The sequence below is a fragment of the Onychostoma macrolepis genome, chromosome 20, assembly GCF_012432095.1.
Source record: "Onychostoma macrolepis isolate SWU-2019 chromosome 20, ASM1243209v1, whole genome shotgun sequence".
NCBI classification, from domain to species: domain Eukaryota; kingdom Metazoa; phylum Chordata; class Actinopteri; order Cypriniformes; family Cyprinidae; genus Onychostoma; species Onychostoma macrolepis.
In genome coordinates, this window is record NC_081174.1 from 12,387,963 (window position 1) to 12,408,565 (window position 20,603).

Genomic DNA, 20,603 nt, shown 5'->3' on the forward strand with positions numbered 1-20,603 from the left:
AGTATTCACAAGTAATCATTTATTAATTAAAATAAAACTATTAATAACTAAAATAAAACTGAAATATAAAAGTAAAATCAATATTTTAAAAAATTTAATAAAATGGCAAAAGCACAAAATTACTAAAACCTAAACTAAACTGAAATTTAAAGTATAAAAATAAACACTAATAAATATGATAATAGCATATGAACACTGTACAACAGTGTGGGAGCTTTTTGGATTCTGTAAAAATACTTTTATATACAGTTATGGTTTTCTGCCTCCCTATAATCTTTTGTGTGTATGTTTGTGTGAGAGATTTATCAATCAAAAAAATAAAAAATAAATAAACATTTAGAAATGAATTTGATAGATTAATTTTTTCCCCAAAATTTAAATAATAATAATAATAATAATAATAATAATGTGACCCTGGACCACAAAACCAGTCTTAAGTGTCAATTTTTCAAAATTGAGATTTATACATCATCTGAAATCTGAATAAATAAGCTTTCCATTGATGTATGGGTCAGAGTCCTGCACGCGGGCGGTGAACCGCAAAAATTGACATAACGGGTGGAATAATATTGAAGTGTCGGGTGCGGGTCGGACTGGCGACAGGCACGGGCGGGTTGCGGGTACAATTATAACCAAGACTATTTCCCGTCCCGTGCTTGTGTTCGCGCTCTGTCTGAAGACTGGGTTTCTACAGCGGGATTTGCAAACACTGAGCACTGTAGCCAACTGACAGCTGTATTGACATTGATTGACAGCTAGCCTTTTAGACCTGTTTAAAATAGATTGGTCACATGTACGCAATAGTTTTATATTGTTTTTACATGTTGGATGTTGTGAGACTGCTGCCAGTCCTACATATTTTTATGCAGTCTATAAAGTTAATTGTTTTTATAGGTTATGAAGGAAAAGCTCATATTTGGCTTATTAATCTAAGCCCTTTAGACCGGTTTACAATACGCGATACTGTTCACACGTTGAATGTTGCTTTGTTAACTTGTTGGGCTGCATGTGTTAAATGTTATTATTAATTTTAAACGCATTAACTCAGAATGACTTGTTAATTGCTTGTTACATTAAAAATAAAATAAAGGTGTTTTGTCTGCCTTATGTAGATTTAATGCGGGTGCGGTTCGGGTCGCGGTTTTTATGTAAAACGGGTCGGGTTCGGAAGTAAATTAGTGTTGATGTCGGATAACGGGTCGGGTATTCGGTTAACTATTGCGGGTGAGGGTTTATCAAACAGGACCCGTGCAGGACTCTGGTATGAGTTGTTAGGATAGGACAATATTTGGCCGAGATATAACTATTTGTAAATCTGGAATCTGAGGGTGCAAAAAAACCTAAATATTGAGAGAGAAAAAAAAAAAATATTCGCCTTTAAAGTTGTCCAAATTAATTTCTTAGCAATGCATATTACTAAGTTTTGATATATTTACGGTAGGAAATTTTACAAAATATCTTCATGGAACATGATCTTTACTTAATATCCTAATGATTTTTGGCATAAGAGAGAAATGGATAATTTTGACCCATATAATGTATTTTTGGCTATTGCTACAAATATACCCCAGCGACTTAAGACTGGTTTCGTGGTCAAGGGTCACATATAGTTACTGTAAATTCTTTTAAACAAAAGAAATGTGTAGTAAAAATCTGATATTGTGACAGCCCTAATCTGGAAATAATTTTGCGTGGAGAAATTGTATCACACTAGTCTCATGCTGAAGTATGACGTTTCAGTTTAGTGGCAATCTTTTCAAAGTGGTGTGTATTTTAATGTTTATTATCATGCCCCACTTTCATGGTAAGAGCCTTACTGTAACTGCTAGTTTACTACAACAGTGTTTGACACTTCAACAGTACAACAATAACAAGCATAAAATTCAAGTCACACACAAACATTAGAAAAACGGTTGATTTTACTTTAACTTTAAACATCACATTTTTTTTTATATGATTATATATTTTCAAAGATTTTAAAAGTTCACCCAAAAATGAAAATTCTATTAACATTTACTCACCCTCATGTTGTTCCAAACCTGTACGAGTTTCTTTCTTCTGTTTAACACAACAGACAATATTTTGAAGAATGTAGGTCACCAAACAGTTGCTATCCCCATTGACTTCAAGGAAGACAATGGATACCGCAAAATGATGACAATTTTCATTTTGGGGTGAACTCACCTAAAATTATTAATTAATATGTATTCACCCAAAAACAAAAGAAAAAAAGTCACTTCACTCAAGCATGAACAAAGAGTTCAGCAGGACAGGGATGGTATAACACAAGGAGGAAAGGAAGTCGAGGGCCTGGAGGGTGTGGTGGGGGAGGGATGGGGAACAAGGAGGAAGAGGAAGTGGGGTGGGGAGGGGTGTTGCTAGCCTACCCTTCCCAGGGAGGATGTGGAAGGAGAGGAGGAGGAAGAGGAGAACTGAAGTAGGCTCTGCTGGGAAGAAGGCTCTTTCTGCAGATAGAGCCCGGCAGAGACGGAACTCATGTGATAGACGTGCTCAAAGTTGGTCGGAGGGGAGATCAGGGCATGGTGGCGAGAGGATGAGGGGGAGGGAGTCTCGCTCTGCTGCTGCCACGGCAACCAGAGGACAGAGCGAATCCACGACCAGAGCGAAAACAGAAGGAGCGACGTGAAGAGGAGAAAGAGACAGAGAAAAGGGTGTGAGGGTGGAAGAGTGGAGCTGGCTGGCTTTGAAGAAGAAACATGCAGAGAGAAGGGAAAGACTTGGCGCTGTGCAGTAAAATGAAAGAAAAGGATGTTAGGATGAGGAATAAAGCCCTGGGAGTCAATCAGTTATTAGTGTCCAAACAACACTTCTATAAACCGTCACAAACCCAGCTGTACAAAACTGCACCGCAGAAGCGCATTCAAGACCCAATCTGATTTTAATATCATTCTCAAGTTCTAGACTCAGGATTTAAACTGCTCATTTAGCATCTTTTGCACAAAGCTGACTAAATCTAAATCGATCTAGTTTAAGATTGAGATTGTGAGATGACATCATTTTGAATTTAAGTTTTTTTTTTAGGTGCATTATTTGGCCTTAATAATAACAAAAGAATTACTACTAAATAATGCTAATCATAAGACAGACAGATAGATAGATAGATAGATAGATAGATAGATAGATAGATAGATAGATAGATAGATAGATAGATAGACAGATAGATAGACAGATAGATAGACAGATAGATAGACAGATAGATAGACAGATAGATAGACAGATAGATAGACAGACAGATAGATATAGACAGAGACAGATAGATAGACATAGACAGACAGATATAGACAGAGACAGATAGATAGATCTCTTTTTAACTACACAATGTCACTATAAAGTAATTACTCTGATCCAAGCCTAACAATGACTTTGATTGACTAAAAATAATTGGTCATTTGAGTCATTTGCTAGGGAACTGTTTGAATTAAGCTGCTCACATTATATGGTTCTGATTCACTAACAAGAACTGACTCATAAGACTCATGTTTTTAGAATCAGGATTTAGATTGCAATGCTGTATGTTTTGTTATATATATTTATTAGTGGTGTTATGGCGCCGTTGAATGGTAGCAAAGTAAAATGATGTTCTGCTCCATGGTATGAATAAAAATGAAAATGGTCTGAATAAAAAGCGGTTCTCTGATCCCTTTCGTAATTAGACCAGTGTCTCTCAAATTTGCTCCTGGGGATCCCCTAGCACTGCACATTTTGAATCTTTTAGCAGATACACCTGCTTCAAGCAACTGGCTTAGTAGTGGCTTCATGACCTGAATTGGATGTGTCAGATTAGTGAGACACTTCCAGTGTGCGAGTGTGGAGGGAACTCAGGCAGCAGAGTTCAGAAACACTGCCTTTCAGAAACCCAGGCTCAAGGGCACAGTGGTGACACTGGTATTGGCAGGATGGGGATTTAAAAAAAAAAAAAAAAAAAATCTTCTGCTTGATGGGTCGTCCCATCCAGATTTTAAAATGGCAACTGTATGTTACCAAGAAAGGGCCCTTAGCTTTTAGCATCAAGTGTGTTTATACATTTAAACAAACTCAAAACAGCTGAAGCTGATCTCCCAATGTCCAGCTTTAAGACATTACCAAAGGAAGATCCATGAGGACCTGCATGCCGTCGCCTGGGCCCATGTGAGCCACGTGGTTGAAGTTGGTGGGGTTGGAGATCAGCTTGGATCTCATTTCAGGATCCCTCAGCATCTCCCTATTGAAGAAAACGGAAACAACGTCACATGGATTAGGAGCAGCGCAGGAGTGCAGCAGTGTGAGAGATTTACTCCTGAAGCCACCTGACCTTCTCTGCAGCAGCCGCTCCTCCTCTGGTACTTTAAAAAGGAACTTCCTCTTGCTGCGTGTCCTCACCATCAACTTCTTGCTGTTGTCTGAGGTCTCAGGGATGGCCAGATCACAGCCATCTGTAGAAACAAGAGTGTGAATGAGGTTCAGAAAGATGGTTGTCCTGGGTTTTTGAGCTCTAAAGCCGCTGTGTCTGAGCGTACTGTGGAACTTGTTGGCAGCGGGCCTAGAGGAGGTGTGACAAATGAGGTCATTCCAGTTTACCAAACAAAAGCATCTTTATCAAGAGGGCAATCTGCCAAAGTGGGCAGGAAGTGAATTGTAAATGAACCACATAGGGTGGAGCTGTACATTTCATTACCTGGCCTGACTAATGGAGAGACCTAGTGGTGTTTTGTTTGTGAACAAATCAGAGCTTTTGAACAAATTCTATAAATGAACAAATGATTCACTTTTGTGTACGGATTCATTCAGTGTTTTTGAACACATCTTGTAAGTGAACAATTCATTCTCACTCACTGATTCATTTAGTGTCTTTTGAACAAATTCAATAAGTGAACAAATAGTTCTTGTTTACTTCTGTGTACTGACGCATTTCTATCAATAACTCATATTTAGTGTTTTTAAACAACTCACAAACACAGTGAGAACAAATCACTCACTGATTCATTTGTTCAGTGTTTTTGAACAGATCCCATAAGTGAACAAATAATTCTTGTTTACTTCTATCCACTGATTCACAATGTTTCTGAACAAATCTTGTAAATGAACAAATTCTCATTCACCATTATGCACTGATTCAGTGTTATTGAATTAATCTTGTTATTCATTTCTATCTACTCGCATCAAGTTTTCAAACAAATCTTATAAATGAATAAATCATTTTCATTCACTTCTATGTACTGATTCTTTCAGTGTTTTTGAATAAATCTAGTAAATAATTAGTCCTCATTCATTTCCCTCTACTGACTCAGTGTTTTTGAAAAAAAAAAAAAAATCTTCCAAGTAATAGACCCTTTTTACCGAAGGCAGGAAAACAAGCATGTGCTTCACAGAGGAGAGATATCAAAATAGGACTTTAAAAAGAGCATTCATGAGCTTGCTGTCAAGAAGCACTGAACGTACTGAACAAATACGACCACTTGCTAAGCTTCGAGTCTGAATAAAAACAGCACAAGACATCTAATTAAAAAAAAATCTCATGATGCTTAACACTTTTTAAGAGTTATTTAGTCACGAAAAATTGGCTGAGTGAATAATTCAGTGACTCGTAACATTCAAAGTTAACTGTCATCACATACTGGCATAATGATGCAATCGGCAGTCAGGGCCACTGAACGAATCATTCTAGTGAACAGATTAAAATAAATTCAAGTCACTGAGATGAATCAAAATCTCCACATTGCTGAGTTCTTAGCATGTATGGGCTTGCTAATATATATACACATGTGTGCGTCAGTGTCTGTGTAGGTGGGAGTGATTGACACCACTTAATGGAGGACACATTTCTTCACAGGTGGACTATTGTAATCAGAGACTCTGGCAACATTGCGTGAAGAAATAAACTCGCCCCCAGGAGAGAAGCAGACACAAGGTTCAGTGTGTGGGAGATATGTGTGTTTATATGGTGAAGTGTGTGTGGTGGGATCAGACCTGAGGAGTTGTTGCTTAAGTAGATGAGGCGGGGCTGCTCAGAGCCAAACAGGTTCAGACTGCCCTCCACATTCAGGGGCCGAATCTACAGACACAGGTGAAAGTCTGATCAGCTTTAAATAATTAATACAAACAGCTTTAAGAAACCCTAAAATTAGGATCCTTCACTTACTCCTCTTAATGAGATGGTCTGGACCCATTCTGTGGTGTGGACGTCAAACACATCTACTCCATAATCACTGTACACCGTAAGGTAGTTCGCGTTTGAGCCTGAAAATAACAAATATGGGTTTGAGATCTCATACTCATGATCAGAATAATGCACTATGCGAATCATTCAAGATGCTGTTCTCAAAAGACTGCCTGACGTGCCTTCAAACTGGGTCAGAGGCTGGATAGCTGCTCACTATTCTGACTGATAATGTGCTACATTCCACAATACTGTCCTTATCTGCTCCCGTTTGCTTACTGCCGCCCATTTTTTCCTCTCACATCCATAATGGAGTTGGCCACAGCTTTCCCATGGCCGCCTCTTACTTTCCGGTTTGATAAAGCCTTGCACTAATTTCCTTAATGAGAACAGCCAATGTTTGCCTACTCAAGTTTTGGTTTCTTTTCTTTTACTCCATGTCAAATTAGAAGTTGAAATGGTTACCATCAAACAAATTCACTTATCAAGACTAAACTCACATTACATGTCCTCTATTTTTACATTTAGATGAACTTTCTTATCTATCACTCAAAGTTAATCTATAAAAATGCTAATAAATGGAATAACACTGTTAAATGTAATCCATAAATATCCATTTTCTGAGTGTACATTATAATGGCGTGACACCTACATCCACTTGTAGCATTTAAAATAATTGATTTTCCTTTTTTAGCTTCATTTTCTTTTCTTTTTTTTTTTTTAGACAAAACAGTATAGACCATTTATTGGTCATAACATGAATCTAATTATTGGCTTATCGGTATTGACCAGAATCACTGGATTGGCACCTGTCATTTAGGCTAACTCATAAGATTTTGTAAAGAAACTATTTGAGAATTACACTATAAAATTTTTTTATATCCTAACCTATTTTAAACCTCCAGTTCTCATCTTTGTCTTCTCTACCTCCTCCTTGCTTTGCTATCTCTCCTCTATTCTTGCTTACTCCCTTCCTCCAAGTCTACACATGAAAAACACTGGAATTTCAGGAGGGCTGAAAACATGTAAACACACCGTTGCTTAGATACTTTCACCAATTATGTTTTACTTCCCACACAATCCCTTTAGAAACACTTACTGCAGGCAAGCGGTGTGGAGGGCCACATCAGCTCCTGCGTTCGAGAGCGTCGTCCTGTCGCGTCCACGTACACTCCCAGCTGACTGAAGCACAGCAGCAGTTCATTGGCCCCCACCTCCATTGCGTGCAGCGCATCCAGTGGCTGCTGGGCCAAAAAGGCTAGCGAGGGATCTCCTGGGCTCACCAGACTCACCGGTGACGACTCTCCCTGCATAGCCAGCAGAGCGAAGCCCGACGGGTAACCCACACACAGCCGATCACGAATAATTCCCAGCCACTGGGCGGTACCAGGCGCCTGCACCTCCCACAGTTTACGGTGATGGGGCTTTACGCGAGTGATTTCGTAACAGATGACCTGCCGCTTCACACCTGCTAGGAGACACGCTGGGCCACCGGGGCGTAGGGTACCTATGGTCATAGCCTGGCAGCCTTTTGTATCTGTCAACTTGGCATCGAAATTAACATCCGCACCCTCCAGTGCCGCCCAGGGGTATAAATGAACATGGCGGTTGCGGCCAGAAAGCAGGGCCACCATCTTCTCTTTGGGCATGAGCTCAATCTGGCAGACTCTTTTACAGTCAGCAGCACGAACAATGACTGAAAAAAGGATCATGGGGAATTAATAATAGTGAAAATAATGCTGAAGAACTAAATCTTTATACGGAGTACTCATACCATCTCTGGTGATCTCGACTACAAACAGGCCATCTTCTGTCCCCAACGCAATTCGTTCTCGATCTGTCGAGACAAAAGCAGGACAGATATGATTTGTGAATGGAATATTTGTGAATACGATGTGTTAACCCTTAAAGTGACAGTTCAACCAAAAATTTAACTGAAAATTGTGTTGTTCCAAACTCACAGGACTTCCGTTCATATTCAAAACCAAATGAAGATTTTTAGATTTTATAAACCGAGCAATTTTTGCCCCTCCATTTAAAGTCCTTTCCTTCATAATTTTGTTCATAAAGTTACTCCTAGGTAAAAAGACTGCAAATATTAATACTGGATATTATTCTTAAAATATTAATATTATAAAAAGACAAAATCATGTCGAAATGCACAACTGTAATGGCATTTATATTGATATATTCATAGAGGAAATGAAAACATATGACAAATAAAAACAGAAATTCAATAATGATTACTTACAGAACAGCCCTGCAAGAACCTTTTTATGTTAAAAACCTATATAAAATATAAACGTAGAAGTTTACATTTAAAATAGAAGCTATTCATAAATATATATTTATTTACCTTTTGACATTCGCCAATTTCTTTTAAATGGTCCCCTGGTGTGACAAATTAATTTTACTTAAGTAGACTTAAAGTATTAAGTATCAAAGTACTAATTTCAAGGTCATAATTAAACAAGAATTAGAAATGGTTTAAAATAGATCAACTAAATAAAACAGTTTTTAACAATTAATAAATAAATTTAATTAAAATAAAATGTTGACCAAAATCACAGAGTCAAATAAGGGTAATAATGGACAAAAAAAAGCAACATTTTTGATCATCATAAATGAATGTAAACAATGTCGAGAAATGCTTGTCGCTCTCCTGAAAATGCGGGAAAGTGGACCATAACATTGATTCGTTTAACTGACTGATTAGTATCAATCTCCATAACGCTGTACTCGCCTAAGATGGCAGCAGAGAGTGTAGTTTTTATGGCAGGCAGGCTGCTGTCGTAGGCCTCATGCAGGACATGTACCACACGGTTCTTCAGGCGGTTCTTGGCCAGGATGTTCTGCAGCCCCTCTAGGATGCCCACCCACTTCCTCTTCTCCGCCTCACTCTCAGCTAACACCAGCAGAGGCACCGGCCGGACTGGAGAGTTCGAAGCGGATGATGTTACCTGTGCAGTTCAGGGCAAATACCGTTAATGATCAGGATGCACGATTAGGCAAATATAGCAATGAATCATTTAAGGAAGAGGACATGTTTTGGAGCGTACCCTAAATATGCAGGGAATGTCTTTACGATTGGCATGGATCACATCAGATGCCAACACAGAGCTTACAGAGAACTCTTCATCTCTGTGAGGAAAAGAAAGAAAAAATGAAAAATACTGCTTAATATTATATTCCCGTTTGTTCCAATCAGCATCTTAGAATGACTTCTGAAGGATCATGTGAGACTGAAGACAGGAGTAATGGCTGCTGAAAATTCAGCTTTGCCACCACAGGAATAAATTACATTTTAAAATATATTCAAAAAGAAAACTGTTGTTTGAAAGTGTAATACTAATAATATTTCACAATATTACAGATTTTACTGTGTTTTTGATCAAATAAATGCAGCCTTGGTGAGCATGTGAATAAGTACATATGATTTGAGAACGTGACTAATCCTGACCTCAAGTCGAGGACCTGACTGGCCATCACACCAGGCTGAGTGGTCTTCCCTTCTGGCACCTCATAGAGGAAGAGCTTACAGTCACACACTACAGCATATGCCCTCTGCCAGCCCTTCTTCACTCCTGTGGGCTTCGGGATCTGAAAGAGCAGCAAACCAACACTGCAATTCAATTTATATTTAGTAAAACATTCAGTAGGAAATACTATCTAGTTCAATGCAAGTGTTCAGGTGAGAAAAATAATTGACATTTCATCATTCAACCCTTAAGAAGAGAAACTTTACTACATTATCATCCTCACCCTGACAGAACCTTTGTACGCTGTGCCAATGCCCCTCTGCACATCAATACCCAGAGGCCTCTTGGCCTGCTCTGGAGGAATGGGGCAAACCTGGGGCGCGTTGTCTTTACAGGACACGTGGCAGATGAAAGAGCATACTAAAAGAAATTCAGGGAGGGAGAGAGAATCACCAAACATTCAGTGAAACTGGCATCAAGAGATCAAAAGCTCCTTATTTCCCCAAGCCACCATTTTTAAGGCACCATCTCTGATCTCATTTTTCATTAAAACTCAGCTCACCCTCGCAGGCGTAGCCCTGTCGGATCTGGCCCACCATCAGGGAGGTACAGTGAGTGCACTGGGTCGGGCTGGAGAAAGTCTTAATGCTCAGCTGATGAGCTTTAGGCTGTTGATATAAACAACATGTTAACAGTTAGAGGAAGGAATGCATGTTGACGTTGAAAAGCCAATAATAATATGCTGACAGACTTAAAGGACCTAATGGACACAGGCTAATGATGAGTCAGACACATCATATGGTGGTTTTACCTTTGGTGCGATGAGTGTGGGCTGATAGATTGGAGAAGGGGCAGCAGGGGTGGTTGCTTGAGGCTTGACTGGTTCCTAAAGGAGTAATACAACAGTTCCATAAATAAAAGCTACATAAATTCTATCAAAATAATAATGAGATAGATAGATAGATAGATAGATATATATATATATATATATAAAAAATGTGTAATATCAAACAAGTATATTTGAATACTTGTGTCTGTGTTTCTTAATCTTACAGCATTTTCGATTTTTTTAAGCTTTGTCATATCCATTACTACTCAGGAAATTACTAAATCAATGGCCAATGTATCAGACAGGAAGTCTGACAGCAGCAGAATGTAATAGGAAGTGTTAGGTGGACACTCACATCCTGCTCTGAAACCACTGATGGGGAGGAAGTAGGGATGTCTGTCTTCTGGGGTGTGGCATCCACATCACAGACGGAGCTTGTCTGAGGGAAAAGACCACATTTGGGAAACGGCTCAAAATGCGTATGCAACATTTGCTGTGGGGCTATTTTTATTCCACTTACATGGTATCTTTATGGGCAGCAGATGAGGTCAAAAGCTTTAAAACATCCTTTAGTTTCTCCAAAAAAGCTATACTAACAGATTCAAGTCACGCAAACAATGTCACAGTGCGACTGAGATAGGGGTCTGATTTGACGATTTTTGATCGTGGACGATAAAAATGTCTTCAAAATCTGCTTTTGAAGAAATATCGTAGTATCGTGCTACAGCGCACATTTTATCAGCTGCAGTTCTGACGCCTCAGTCATATACTGTACAACGCCACATGCATTCACATCAGCGTTAACTCAGCGGTAGAGTTACTCGCTCATTATTTGCATGTGCTTTTAACTGTTTCATTCGCGCGCTGGTCTGACGTGTGCTTTTTCTGAGCGCCGCATACACCCGAAGCGCGCGCGCGCGCGCGCACTAAAGCCTGTCAAACAGCGCCTGCTTACTGAACTAAGTTATCTTTTGCGCTAATACTGTCAAAACACACAAGGTCTACGTATAGACTCAGTTGGTTATGTCTAAAATGAAACTAAACAGTTGAGAGAAAAACCGTGTATGCGCCTGTGTATTTGATGTGTGCAGGTCTTAAAGTGACAGTAGGCCAATTAAACATGCAGCCGACTGTAATTAAAGGGATAGTTCACCCTAAAATTAATTTTCTTTCATTGTTTACTCTGTCATGTTGTCCCAAACCTGTATTAATTTCCTTCTTGTGCTGAACACAAAAGAAGATTATTTTGAAGAATGTGGGTAACCAAACAGTTGCTGGTCCACATTGAATTTGATAGTAGGAAAAAAAATACTATGGAAGTCACTGGGGACCAGAAATTGTTTGGTTTTCCACCTTCAAAACAGCATTTATGTTCAGCAGAAGAAAGAAACTCATTCACGTTTAAAACAACTTTTGAGGGAGTAAATGGTGGTATAAAAATAAAACACTATGACAGAATTGACAGACAGATGACAGAATTTTTATTTTTGGGTGAACTATTACTTTAACGTTAATAAAACAACAAAACACGGAGAAAAATCACTCATTGCTCTTGACTGAAGAACTTTGATACAGTTGCTTTAGGAATCGGTCTATATAGAGTTTTATTTTTATATTTGTTCATTCAATTTCTTGAATGCTCCTGCTAAATACACCTATTGTACCTGAAAATAAAACACTGTTTTATTTGTATATTATGTGTAGTTGTAATGTGTATCTTTGTCATTATTTTATCTTTGTTATTAAAACTTTGGCCAAAATATCTGCCATTCTTTTTTTTGTTACCTTGAAAGGCTTTATAATAGGGAAATTAGTTTGGCTGTAATGCTCAGACAACTTGCAAAATAGTAAAACCAGCATGACAAAGAATCGTGATACTTCTAAAAAAAAAAATTTGTGATATGATATTTTTCCCATATCTCCCACCCTTAGACTGAGATGACATTTACGAAATGTAATATTAGTCATAACTAATAAGCATTCAGAAGTCATGTGCTAACTCGTGAAAGTCATGAGCATGAGGTTTATACCTATTAATAAAAAGATACATTATCATCATGGCAAAGCTGAATTTGGTTCTCAAGAATCATTTCTTATTATCAGTGATGAAACAGTGCTGCTTTAATATCATTGTGAAAACCATGATACATTTTTTCAAGATTATTTCAAAGTTATATAAAATGCAAAAGTGTGTGTGTGTGTGTGTAAAGAATCTTAATGAATCCTATGCCAACTATAATTTATCTCGGGATGCATTTGTAAACTAATACACCATCCTTGGCTAACATTATCTGCAATTAAGCCCCAAAATTATGCACAAATAATACTTACAAAGCACAATACAATACTGTTAAACAAAGCATACTGATATGTGTATCTGTGCAACATGTGAATGCACAACGGTATCAATTAAGGGTGATACAAAAAAAAATTAAGATGCATAAAGACCGGCAGGTAATTAAAATCATTAAGAAATTAATTGACAGCACTTTTTCCTCTGAGAATTACTTTGATGTTCAATTAGCTGACAAGCACATACTTACCATTATCACCTATATTAGGTTATAAATATTCGCAAAAGAACTCCCACAATTTAATCATGTCTCATTCATTTCATTTCATTCGATTCATTTTACGGGTGGCTGCCTTAGTCATTCAATTTAAATTTTGGATGTTTATAGTCCTAGCAGGCTCTAAGAGTTAACTAACGGCTTAGTGCATTTGCAGACTTGACAAATGGAGAGTGACGTTATTCACATTAGCCGTTTAAGAGGTTAGAAGGCAGTGGGGAGGTGGTTAATACTAACTGCTGGATGCTAAACGTGAGTCTCTAACCTTTAGCACCTACAATTAGACTGAATTGGATCTAGGGTCTGGTTGCAATATGGCAGAGGAACACGGTCAGCAGACAAAATAGGTGTAACAAACTGAGGGGCATGCTGGTTAGGCTGAATATAAGTTATATGGTCAAACATGTCTGGCCTTAAATGGTGAGTCAGGAACGATTAACATACAGTAAGTAATGTGAGTGCCATTTTATTTAGGCAAACAAAGCACAAGATGAACTACAATGTGACTTTTGAGACACTTTGTCTGCTGACAGATCACTCCTGCCAAGGTTAAAGTTCACAGAGGGAGGAGCTTTGCTCAGCAAACTTACTTCATCCCAAAATGCAAGCAGAGAAGATGCGGATGAGGAGGAGACAGAGTCCTTTTTTTGAGGGGGACAAAAATAAGATGACAGGTAACACAGCTTTTGTCTTTATGAACTTTCACTTTAGGTCGTTCCCTATATTCCCACGAGTCTCAGAAATACAGACTGGCTACATGTGTCAACCTGATCTGACTTTAATGCACTGCAATAAGGAAGCAGTTTCATTCAACTGAAAGATGGGCATCAGGACTTGCAAAATTGTCCAGTTGCCTTGGTCTCTGATGAGGCAATCAAAGCATGATGGACCATTTGGACATGAACTGAACTGACTCAGTGACTGTAGTAAATCCATCACTGAAGTATTAGTCATCAGCTACTGTTCCAATGTAAACTGTGACTGAAAGCTACATAATAACTGTTTGGAGTTGGTGATTTCAGGATGAGGCAGGGCAGGAAGCCTCATATCACACATCTACACCAGTAGGCTAAGGCGGGGCTGGTCAACACGGGACTCACTTTTGAGCTCAAAAGCAGCGGGAACTGACTGCAGTCATCTAGATATGTATTTTTTAAGATTTTGAGCTTGATACAACATTTGAAATCAAACCTGGGAACTCCAGACGGGCAAAAAAGGTACATTATTTGTTTTAGATATTTTGTATCTAATAACACCCATCAATACTCTTTAAATCTTCAAAAAAAATATTGGAATCAGCAGTAGCAATAGTTTAAGAAAATTCTGAAATTAGAATAGAACTATGTTTAGGTAGAAATGTAGTTTCGACAATTCCAGTGTCTACGGTAACATCCTAAACCATAAAATGACGTTAAAAATCAATTTAGGCAACTTCACATTTCAAATAAAACCTTTAAATAATTTTAAGAAAAGTCAAAATAATAAATTACTACACATTATATTAAATCACTATATTTATTTTTCGCGTTGATCTGAACAAAAGCGGCAGACGGGCGGAAAGAAAATTCTCAAATTCTCTTTCTTACAGTAGGTGGCGCTTATGGAAAAACAGAACGAGAGCAGTTACCCTTGATGCCTCTGTAGACAAATCAGGGCAGTGCTTATAAACACCACTTTATTAGGGATCATATGGAGGTAGGATGAAAAGGAATACTTTTCTAAAGACGGTCAGTTCCCTTCAGAGATACATTCATATAATAAAAGAAAACTCTCCTAGGATTTGCATGAATCACATGAATGGCCCATTTCAACATTAGAGCAGTACATTTTGCCAAAAGCTGAGTTTCACTTGAGTTTGTAGATATGTGAAATGCATCACTCATGGTGTGAGATGCTGAAAAAACTGTTAGATGCATTTCAACACGTTCCAACAAACTAACAATCAAAAAGAAAAAGGACAGTGTAAAAATACAGATGCCTGAGGCAACCAAGTAGATCAGGGACATCAGAACCAGTCTCCAGTATCTGCTAGACATTCATAAACGTGTATATACTCTAATGTTTAGACTGTCGTCACCTTTTTGCTTTGATAAACTATTAGGTCTATTAGGTCTCTGATTTTCTGAGGTAGAAAGTCATTAGGATGATGAAATGAATGGAGAGAGGCTTGTTAATGCATGTAATGTAGTAGCAGATGACCAGATACTATCAGAAAAACTTACTCTGAATGTCAGGTCATGGGCGAGGGGAGAGGTATTGAAGTACTCAAAGATGGAGTCCTGGAAGTCATGAAGTTTCAGGCCTACAGTCAAGTAAAAAAAAATTTGTCAGGAGAAATACAGAATTATAGAAAAATGATTAGTTCAACAACTGGCAGCATTTATATAAGACTCTCTTCAGACGTTCCTTAAAAAGTTGAGATAATATGCAACCTCATAGTTTATAGACACTCAATAAGTCTATCATATGAAGTAAGTTTTGCATATAAAGGGCAAAGTCATAACATGTATAATTATTTTCACATTTGTCTGATCGTGAGCGGCTGTCCTCCATCTCCTTCTTCATATTCTCGAACTGTTCCTCCAACTCTTTGTTCTTGGCCTCTGTATCCTTCAGTTTGCTGTAGGCGAGAAAGTCCAAAAAGTAAGATCATTTTAACTAATAACGTGTCCTTTTGTAATCTGCACATAAGAGTGAACCAGTCCCATGCAACACACACAGCGAGCCCCAGGCTACCGGCTATTGTCCCCAAAAGCATTTGCTCAGTTTATTTAAACAGAAGCAGAGTCTTCGAACAACAATCTAAATAAATTAAAAGGTTGCTTATTATAGCAGATTCAAAGACTTACCTCTCGAAAGAGATGTTGGCAGCTTTGACCTTGCGCAGCTCGTCCTGAACCAGTTGCTTGGCACGGATTTCAGCTTCCAAGGCCGACTGCAGCTCCAGACGGGCAGACATGTCCAACTTTTGACTGCGGCGCACCTTCCACAAAGGATCCTGTCAAGGAAAGGAGATGCATGTTTTGAAAAGAAGCCAGAAAAAGGAGACTTTGCATACTCTATGATGCTGCAGGTCTTAAAACAACTTTTGCGATCAATCAGTTTACTCCATTTTAATTTAAATCCATATCATATTATGTTTGTTTAGGGACTTTTGTTGTTGTCTGTGGACTATAAAATCCATGTCAAGAAGCAGTGCAATGATGTATTTACTCAATGTTTTGTGATGATCATAAAAACAAGACGCTCTTCAAAAGCACAGAGACAGCATCATGCATGGAAAAAATGCACTGCATCATATAACAGATACCGTAAATCCTCTCTAGCACAGGAATGGAATCCCTTAAGATGCATTTCCCATAAATCCGATGGCTCGTGAGGGCTTATCTTAGATCTCCAACAGTTTAATAGCTATTGATCTCAGCTGTCACCAATGCTCCACTATTTACACGTGTGGCTACAAGACAACATTTGTCTCCATGAGCTATGTGGCGACGAGACAGTAATTTACAAAAAAAAAAAAAAAAAAAAAAAGACAGCTGAATATTGAGGAATGAAAGAAGAGAATTACATCCATTTCATTGATTAAACACATGAAGTGACTGCACTCCTACAGCTGATGGGAAGTGAGAGGCAGTGAAGGGCGTTCATGGGAGTGTTCCTGGCAGAACTCATCAGCTTTACATTTGAGCTGCGTGTATTTTCCAGTGCGGCTCTCAAACATGCTCACAATTAGACCTAATACTGCAGCACTCACTCTATTGTTTAAGCTTATCGAGTTAATGACTTCTCAGCATGACTGATTTGATGTCATCCAATAGCGTGCAAGCGGAAAGTTAAGGGTATACACACTTGACCTCATAAGAACAATGGAAGCGAGCTTATCCGAAATGTTTTCCATGTTATATGAATTATGATCAGCAATGAGGAGAGCTGATGCAGCACTTTCATTCATCTGTCCTTTGAAATTTCAGTTGTAAAAAATCTTCCAACCCTAAGAGGTTTGCAAACCATCTTTTAAGTAATCTGGACAGATGAATGACAGATTGATTGGCCAATAACCAAAAACAAAAAAACAATCTTGTGCTCCGCTGCCTTTTTTTTTGGAACTTCTCCACACTGACTGGAGGTTTGATGGATACACTCACCCTCTTGGTGACCCGAGGTGCCACCATTGACCTCTGGGTTGGCATGCTTACTCCAGGGCCTTGCTGATATAGTAATTCAAATTTACACAAAAGTATATTAATATATATATTTAAATCTCTAAATAAAATGTTATAATAATTATTGACTTTAATAATACTCACAATTATTTAAATGTATACACTACCAAAGTTTGAGGACAGTACTTTTTTTAATGTTTTTAAAAGTTTTAATGTTTTTGAAATGTCTTTACTAGCATTTTGACCAATTGAATGTATCCTTGCTGAATAATTAAAAATATATATTTTTTTCAAAATAAAATCTTACTGACCCCAAACTTTTGAACGGTTGTGTATTTTAAGACTGAACGGCCTATTAATTTAATTCCTTGAGACACATCTGAGGAAGTAGAAAGTAATGTTCAGTCATATTCCGACAAGAAATGTCTGAATTTTGTTTACAGAAATTATTTTGAAAATCAACAAAACCACAACATGGCATTTTAATGAATTCAAACTGTAATTTTTTAACTCTATGACCCAAGGAAGTTTATGGCAAACTTCTTCAATAGCCAAAGTCTATTGACTTCTATTTGTGCCATATCCCGTAGCAACCCTGCAATTAAGCCAATTAGTTCAATTTGAGAATAAGCAATGCTGACCACATCTTTGGACAGTGGCTTCAACTCAAACCTTCAGGGCTGTGAATCAATAGTTTATCAGCAGCAGATCCCACACTATGGCAATAACAAACGGCACATTCAAGAGGGGAAGGCACTAATTCCAATCTCCTACAGTCAGTCTTTAACCTCCTTAGAAAAGGATATTAAATCAAATGTGACCTCCTACACCTACAACATTAACATGTCACTTCCCTTCAATCAATTTCCATTAGATTTGCTATTTAAAGCAAATCTAATGTTACTGTGCTACGGCTCAAAGGAGTTACAGAGAGAGAGCGAGAAAGAGATTTCCACTCACTGACAAAATTAGAAGTCTCACTCTATCATAACAGATGCCCTATAAACTAAAACTGGAGCATAGCAGCAGATCAGCTGTTTAACTGGGAGTTCAGTGGTGAAAGCTTGATTATGCAGCTCTTGGAAAAATTGATCACTCGATTTTATTCTCAGATAACAACGTAAATTCCCCTCTTTTAATATCGAATCAAAATTAGTGATGTTTACCAGTGTTCTGGATCCCAGACTTGAGCTACGCAGAGACTCCAACTCTTCCGTCATCTTAGAGGCCAGAGCCTGAAGGTAGCCACGTGCATCTTTCTCATCGCTCACCCTACAAAATATATACAGTCATAAATTTGGCTATTTGTCCACAATGTCACCAATCCAAGACATATATTTTATTGCAGTTCAAGATATAATTCAGCCAAAAATCCTTTTACGTACCACTGAGGAAACACAAGAACACTTATTTTGGCGAATTGTAGTTTTTGATGGCTACAAAGGAGCCACATACAAATGAATGTGAGGGAGGTCTTTCTCACCATTGGATAATCTCAGCGATCTGTGCCTCCCAGTGTGCTACACTCTCTTTCTTCGATGCCAGATCCTGGAGCTCGTCCTCCAGCTGCCTGTTCTGAGCCGTCAGCTTGTCCACAAAGTTGCAGAGCTGCAGGGGAGGAGATTTCAGGATCAGTGTCAAGGACGGAATATTACTCCAAAAACTGATACTCAACGTGGCCTCTTGCAATATGAAATAAGGTGTCCTACCCTGTCCGTTTCTGAAGTGAGTTTACGGTTTTCTTCACTCAGAAGGTTCCGTTCACGTTCAAACTTCTCCTTCAGTGCACCCATGGCCTCGTCCATCTCGGTTTGCCTGTGTATATTACAAATAGTTCTGGAATTAGTGATCGATATGAGGTTTTTTAATGGCTGAAGACAGTGCTGCATTAAAATCTACATTGTGATATTTTTTATTTAATTAAAAACATTAATTTCAAAGTGAATGGTTGGGGTGCTCAAAATTGTCTGTAAAATGTTCAAACACACAGTAAGTCACGAATGTGAGTGCAGTGCTTCTGTACATGGTTCATTTCAGTGGGCAACATGTAAATGCTTTACACAAAGGCCATATCAGGCTTGGTTCACTTAAAGTCCATGTTGTATTTGCTTACAGCATGCAGTGAAAAAAATAAAATAAAATAAAAATAATTAAAATCAAGCACTCTACGTTTATATTCCAGGAGGAGTTGATGATAAAATCATACAAGGTGATAAAACAAAACATTTATTTTAAATTGTACTAATATTTTGAATATTATTATTACAACAGTTTTACAGTATTTTTTGTGTTTTTGCTCAAATAAATGCTGCCTTGGTTAGCATAAGAGACTTCTTTCAAAAAATGTATTCATTATTTTTATTTATTTATGCATACAATTTTTTCTTAGATTTAAGCCAATGCTGACAACCTCATTGTCAACTATCACTAGCTGGAATAAAATCTTTTGGGGTCAACCCACAACCTGGACAGGTGACAGTGCAGCTTACCGCTCTCTCTTGGCCTTTTCCAGTTTGTCTTTGAGCACCAGCAGCTCTTTGTGCAGTGACAGCTGTTGACCCTCAGAGTCATGGAGCTCTTTCCTCAGGTTCTTCAGCTCTGTAGTGTGGCTGGCATCACGTCTCACCAGCTCCTCCTCATAGAACAGCACCTTCTTATCCAGCTCTGACTTCAGCTTGGTGAGCTCCTGCTGAGTCTCTGAACTGGGACCTGAGGCACGACCCGTTCCCTGCTTGACCTGAGAAAGAAACAATCTGAGTGAGAGATATCCTAAAACAGAAGAGATTTACATATAGATTTGAGCTATTAAGACTTTAATTTAACACAATTCATTACTGCAATAAACAGTGAGTAATTTTAATAAATATACACCCTACATATACAAAAAGACACATAATGGAGAGCACAGGAAGAAGAGTGAGCAAGGAGGCAAAGGGGTCTTCTTGACTTTCATGCAGATGGAAAAAACATAAAACAAAGAAGGACCATCCTGCTAAAAATAACCTGACAGGATATCCTATGCAAGGTAGGAGGAAAAAGAAAGACAGGAGGGAAAGCAAGGTGACGTATGAGGTTAACAGGGTGGAAGGCAGTAGAGAGGTAGAAGATGATGGATAAGGAAAATGGTGAATCTTACGGGTTATCTGGGTGTTTTTCACCAGTCGATGATATACATATTTCCTTTATTTTTAAATCACTAATACTTTAATAACACTATTAAATGTAACCTTTATTAAAGGTAAAAATAAATACCAATTTTTTAAACTGTAAATAATGACGAGAGGCCTAAATACACTTGTAGCATTTAATGTGATGGATTTTACTGTGTTTTTTTTTTTTAGACAAAATAGTATACACACACACACACACACACACACACACACACACAGTGGGTACGGAAAG

The 20,603-nt window shown here is 38.2% G+C and overlaps 1 protein-coding gene across 4 annotated transcripts in view; it reads right to left on the reverse strand.

Annotated features, from left to right (window-relative positions):
- cdc42bpb (CDC42 binding protein kinase beta (DMPK-like)) overlaps positions 1-20,603 on the reverse strand; it is a 73,965-nt gene that overhangs the window by 3,289 nt on the left and 50,073 nt on the right. The window contains exons 14-35 of one of the 4 annotated variants that reach the window (XM_058755062.1): positions 19,691-19,938; positions 18,911-19,016; positions 18,685-18,809; positions 18,368-18,473; positions 15,885-16,033; positions 15,558-15,655; positions 15,258-15,337; positions 13,626-13,676; positions 10,821-10,904; positions 10,448-10,522; positions 10,199-10,304; positions 9,920-10,056; positions 9,618-9,757; positions 9,217-9,298; positions 8,901-9,117; positions 7,932-7,994; positions 7,257-7,853; positions 6,140-6,237; positions 5,968-6,052; positions 4,313-4,433; positions 4,105-4,222; positions 2,388-2,579 (exon numbers count right to left, since the gene is read on the reverse strand). In XM_058755062.1, coding sequence (XP_058611045.1) covers positions 2,388-2,579; positions 4,105-4,222; positions 4,313-4,433; positions 5,968-6,052; positions 6,140-6,237; positions 7,257-7,853; positions 7,932-7,994; positions 8,901-9,117; positions 9,217-9,298; positions 9,618-9,757; positions 9,920-10,056; positions 10,199-10,304; positions 10,448-10,522; positions 10,821-10,904; positions 13,626-13,676; positions 15,258-15,337; positions 15,558-15,655; positions 15,885-16,033; positions 18,368-18,473; positions 18,685-18,809; positions 18,911-19,016; positions 19,691-19,938 — 3,078 coding nt within the window. The remainder of the gene's footprint in view (positions 1-2,387; positions 2,580-4,104; positions 4,223-4,312; positions 4,434-5,967; positions 6,053-6,139; positions 6,238-7,256; positions 7,854-7,931; positions 7,995-8,900; positions 9,118-9,216; positions 9,299-9,617; positions 9,758-9,919; positions 10,057-10,198; positions 10,305-10,447; positions 10,523-10,820; positions 10,905-13,625; positions 13,677-15,257; positions 15,338-15,557; positions 15,656-15,884; positions 16,034-18,367; positions 18,474-18,684; positions 18,810-18,910; positions 19,017-19,690; positions 19,939-20,603) is intronic. The other 3 variants (XM_058755063.1, XM_058755064.1, XM_058755065.1) reach the window with 3 other exon arrangements.